Source organism: Notothenia coriiceps, unplaced genomic scaffold (assembly GCF_000735185.1).
Source record: "Notothenia coriiceps isolate Sejong01 unplaced genomic scaffold, NC01 NC01_scaffold00026422, whole genome shotgun sequence".
Classification (NCBI taxonomy): domain Eukaryota; kingdom Metazoa; phylum Chordata; class Actinopteri; order Perciformes; family Nototheniidae; genus Notothenia; species Notothenia coriiceps.
The window spans coordinates 1,312,275-1,317,696 of record NW_011359123.1 but is presented as its reverse complement, the minus strand read 5'-3'; the positions used below and the strand labels follow the sequence as shown (position 1 = coordinate 1,317,696).

The 5,422-nt window shown below is 38.1% G+C and overlaps 1 protein-coding gene across 1 annotated transcript in view; it reads right to left on the bottom strand.

The window, feature by feature from the left end:
• LOC104956999 (serine/arginine repetitive matrix protein 4-like) overlaps positions 1–5,422 on the bottom strand; it is a 21,499-nt gene that overhangs the window by 11,791 nt on the left and 4,286 nt on the right. Inside the window, exons 2-5 of the mRNA XM_010784591.1 lie at positions 2,697–2,816; positions 2,502–2,588; positions 2,388–2,414; positions 2,098–2,148 (exon numbers count right to left, since the gene is read on the bottom strand). Of these exons, the coding sequence (XP_010782893.1) occupies positions 2,098–2,148; positions 2,388–2,414; positions 2,502–2,588; positions 2,697–2,816 (285 nt within the window). The remainder of the gene's footprint in view (positions 1–2,097; positions 2,149–2,387; positions 2,415–2,501; positions 2,589–2,696; positions 2,817–5,422) is intronic.

Genomic DNA, 5,422 nt, shown 5'->3' with positions numbered 1-5,422 from the left:
CTTAACATGCCTGGACAAGTTCTGACAGTTAAGACAAATAGAAATATACAAAGGACATTTTAAGGTGAGTGTCATCTTTTGTAATTCAAATACAGTAGATAGCCTTGTAGTTGCACCGTATAGGCAAATTGCTGTTTGACCAAAATTAGCAGCCTTTGAACTGTGAATAGTTCTGTAAGAGGGTACAAAGTAGTAGAGGCTACTGTGAGAGTAAAAATACTTTCTTTACTATTGTGATATCGCTTTTTATTAAAAATGAATCTCGGTGAAGCAGATCAAGGACATGCTTCTTGAGGTAGGATCGTTATTTAGAGTTGTCATTGAAATGCAAGTTGTTGGCAGTCACCAGGCAGTCACCAGTTCAGAATATATTAATTTAGGTAATTTCTCTTTTTTTTCCTTTTTCAAAAATAGCACAAGACAATTGAAGTACGCAGAGAACTATAGCCATCTGCTGCCTTGTCGTGTGCCTTGGAGAAAAGGAAGAGGACCTTTTCAAGGAGTTTAGCGACGTAATTAAAAATCTGGCATGGGAAAAGGATTGTGTACAATTTGAAAAGTGGCTTCTGCTCTTCACTTAACCAGTTCAAATATTGTATGGAACCTGCAAAAAAGATGAGAAGGTTGACTAAAACTTGCACGGTTGTGATTGACAAAATCTGTCCACATGCATTTAAACACTAGGCAAAGTACTCAAAAGCACCTCTGTGTGTCTTCAGGACCACATTGCCATGATGACACACACATGCAGACTCAATAGGTGAAAACAATGCCAGCGTTGCTTTAGCAGCTGGTAATAATGGCTCTGAATTCGCTAAGAGTGACAGTATAAAAAGTATGCAGTTACCTAATTCATTATCTCTTGTGCGCTAACCTATTATTTAATGTGCTTCAAAAGGACATGCATATCGCCTCCATCAGTGACCGGTCCACCCCAGGATCTGACCATACGATGGCAACCATCGTGGTCGAGGGAAACAAATGAATGAGCAAGCATTCTGCGTTAAATGTGTTCATACTGTTTGAAAAAATGACTGTCGGCAGTGTAAACATCTTTGTTACATCTTTTGTAAAATTGATGTGTGTGATCTGCAGATTGGTGGCCATTGAGAGTTTGTTACTGTAGTTTTACCAAAACTTTACAGATTTTACATATTTGGCCTCTAACTTCGTTGTGATGGCAGCACGTATTTGCTGTGTCCCCATTTCCCATGGTAATATGGTTTATTTATTATTTGTGGGGCAATTAAAATTTGTGTTATTTATCTTTTTTTTCAAGATTTAAATGAAGCTCAGCGCAAGTTCTTTCAGGAAGACTGGGTGTATATACATTCACTCCGCAGCTGCTTATAATCAGCTCATCACAGGCGTTCTCTTTAACCTATTACATTTCACCTCTTAAAACAAGTTGGAACAACTTAATTTTTGGAGTAATCAACTTAAAAACTTGTATCCCGAATGAGGGTAATTAAGTACTTACAACTTAAAATTCCTTTTAAATCATGTGGTAAAACTAGTCGGAACAACTTAATCTTTTGAGTAATCAACTTCAAAACTTGTGTTTATGCTACCAATTATTAAGTAAGTGGTAATTAAAAACACCTCTAATTGTAGAGGATAAGCCTTCTCCCCTAACTCAAATAATTTGGTTGCTTTAAGAGAATTTCATTACTTGTTTAATAAAGAAAAACAATTCGATGGTAGATACACAGATTACACGGATGCTGACCTCATCTGCGCTCTTATTTAGTAAGGTAACTTCCGGTAGCAGAAAAAAAAACGGTAGTTTTTTTTGTTTCTGTTTTCTAGTGATTTTATTTTTTGTTTTGAGAAGTAGAAAATGAAAATCATCTCGCTTTAAGTTTAGTAAATCCCTTTTTGACCATGATAAAGAAAAACGCCTTGTATTTCAATTTTGGTTTTTCAATTTTAAAACGAAAATTAAATATCCAGTCGTTTTTTTGTTTTTGAATATCCATTTGTGAAAAGAAAATCCAATGACCAAAACATACAGTGACTGGCTTACCATGGAGGAGGAAAAAAAGTTGTGTATGATTTAGAGAGTACGTGATTCTAATGCAACAATCACAGACTGACCTTTTCTTGTGCTTGCGCTCATCCTTCCTCTTCTGTTTTAAACTTGAAGAACTGGTGGGAAGAAAAATAATAGAATTAAGTGCGAGGCGTATAAAGCTTACACAAGCAGCCTGCTTTCATACTGATACATGAAAAAAATTGGCTTTTCAGTTGGAAATCTTACCGAAAGCAGAAGCTAAATATTAACTACTTTATGACACAAATTAATCCAGGTGTTTACATTTACATTTTGCTCTTTCAAATGAATATTTAACCATTTGAAAGGCATACATTTTTTATCGAACACATACCTGTGCTTTGACTTTTTGGAGGTATACCTGGAATAGGGAAAAAAGAGGATTTCAGTTATCTTAAAATAAATGTCATGCCATATTTCCAATATTGTTGTAGAAAGAAAGAACTACCTATGCCGTTTGCTTTTCTTGGAGCTCTTCTTCTTCTTCTTCTTCTTTTTCTTCTTCCTCAGCGGGGACAGGCTGTAGGAAGTAGACCTAAAGCCGGAGAACAAATAAACATGAACTATAGAGAGAACCAAGCTTCTTCCTGTACCTATTTTCTTAGTTTGTTTAGTTTAGAGTCATATCATTTTGGGAACTGACCTTTTCCTTTTCCTCTTACGCTCAGACTTTCGCTTTTTCTTCTTCCCCTTGGGCCAAGGGGAGAGCTCCTCATCAAAGGAGGGGCTGCGAGCAGAGACAGAATAGAGGGGGCACGTCAGTCTTCAGTGATATGAAATGGGAAATCTCAGCAGCAGCAGAGATTCTAATATTTCTTCCAATGTTTGGACTTTTGGAACTTTATTTACAGAATATATTGCGTTTGCTGAGGGTTAAAAGGTTATTCCACTCAATTTCGAAAAGTTACTTTTTGCTTCCCTCTTGTATTATCTACCAACACAGATAGTTTAAGTTTTATTTGCCAAGTTGGGGTATCCGACCGTCTCTGATATTTCTTCCTCCACCTTATACAACAGAGGTTAATGGATTCTCAACAGCCCAGTGGTCATGGGAAATAGGTCCATATTGGACAATTCTAGAGCTCGCAATTGAAATGCAATGCCAAAGATAAGTACATACATACAGAGTAGGGTGGTCCTTAGTGCCATGCACATTTTCAAATTCATTTATTTTAAGCTCCAAATACCGTAATTCGTTATGATAGTCAAGAAAACTCTCCTGGTGAATTTCATTCAAATTACAGCAGCATTTACCCCGCCCTCATCAACCTTGAAGTTTAGCCTCACGTAGGGTGGTCCTTAAAATTGAAAGTCGGAAAGTCTAAGCTCCAACCCCCAGAATTTATTCTATTAGTCAAGAAAAACTCTCATGGTGAATCTTTTCATCAATCTGACACTGCATGGTACACATGGTGTGTGCAATGAAAAAGGTTCAGTGACATGGGTCACATTTACCCCTCCCTCATCGACCTGGGCTGCCACACCAGCAGCCACGGTGCTGCAACTGAGGCTAAACTTCAAGGTTGATGAGGGAGGGGTAAATGTTGTCAGATTGAGGAAAAAATTCACCAGGAGAGTTTTCTTGACTAATAGAATGAATTCTGGGGATTGGAGCTTAGACTTTCCGACTTTCAATTTTAAGGACCACCCTAATACAGACCGTGCCAGTGGCAGTCAGTGTGGTGGAGCAGTGTGCATTCAAAAACCACAACCTTACCCTGAGCTTAGCCATAGTGCAGTTGCTATGCACACATTCAGTGGAACAAGATAATTAAAATAAAAAGCATTGTTCGAAGCGGATAATACAAAACAGAAGCATTGGTACTGAACATAATTTAGAAAAACAATCAATCTTGACATGCTTTCCAGGCAACAGGGTTGACGATCCTGTGGTGGTGCTCAAAGTATTACAAAATACCTAAATTGGAACCAAGTATTTAGGTTAATAGTGGTTCTTTGTCCATTTCAAATGTCACTTTTCAAGGCTGTGAGCGCAACTAAAGAGAATTGTGAAAATTTGTTTTTGTGCCATAGCCCTTGCTGGAGGCAATATATTATGAGTTACTTACCAATCTTTACATGTGATGCCCCAGTGTAAAAGTTGCTTATTTTTCTACAGTTTTCTATACTTTCCAAGTCATAAAAAAATGGTCTTCCTAAATTATTTTCCGGCAAATAACCCTCACAGAATGAGTGGGGTAAAATAATCCACATGACTCATGGCTGGCATCACACAACTGCACGAAAATGCATCCTGATTCCCTCTCACAACAAACACAAGCAAGATTATCTGTGAGCTGAATGTCCTATACCAGATGATCGTATCACAACAGGATGATGAAATCCTATCGGGACTGTTTTAAAGTACAAAGCAGATCGCATGCCAGTGAGTGTCACTGAAGTTGAGGCTGATGACAACATGGCCTCTCTCAGAGGGGGAGATAGATCTGTGATACACCCCATCCCCTGCTTAAGCCTTGGAATCTGTGTTGTGCATTTCTATTGGCTGTAATAATTGTATATTTTCTACTGTACCAACAAATATACGGTACAAAACATAACCTGTAATCTTTCACTGTGTTCAATCTACACTTGGGCAGCAATCCCTACAAAATATTACCTTTATGAATGTAAGAATTGATTGTTTAATAATATCCTTTTTTTATCCTGATAATTAAAACATTTTGGATTCTTGTGAGAAAAAGTGTTTTAATTTATCTTAGGGATTCTCTATAATTCAATTGCGTATGGGTACTTATAGAGCACTAAGAGACCTGTTTTACTGTATTAAGTCAAATATCGATCACTGAGCATTTGGGATCTGAGTAGCTGCGACTTGGCTGTGTGACCAAATTATGTCACTGCAGGTATATTTCTCCGGACCAGAGGAAGCGCACCAAAAGTGTAAGGAAGTGTGCATGAGCGTTCTGGCGCAAAAATACCAGTCCAAATAAATCCTTTCCAAAAAGGCATGTTTTGCACAAGTCATTACCAAGAAATGAAACTTGTCTGATTCCATATGTTGAACAGCTTCATTGCTGTCCAGAGGTCCGCTTAATTTTCTCTCTGAAAATGACTGATGTGTGAAGGGAGATGAGGGCCTTTGAAGCACCACAGGTTCACTGAGTGATCCTTTCAAGTGCAGACCAACTGAATCTCATAAGAAGCAAAGACAGGTGGGAGTGAGCGAGCATGTAGGGTGGTACTGGGTAAAGGAGAGATGTACAATAACATCATGTTGAATGCAACTCACTCCGGCAGCTTCACCTTGCCTTTGATAAGGAGGTTTAACATTAGCTTCATTTGGAAATCTGGAAATGGTGTCTGGTGTAGGATAAACCTGAATTGGTGATGGAGCGTTAACATCAT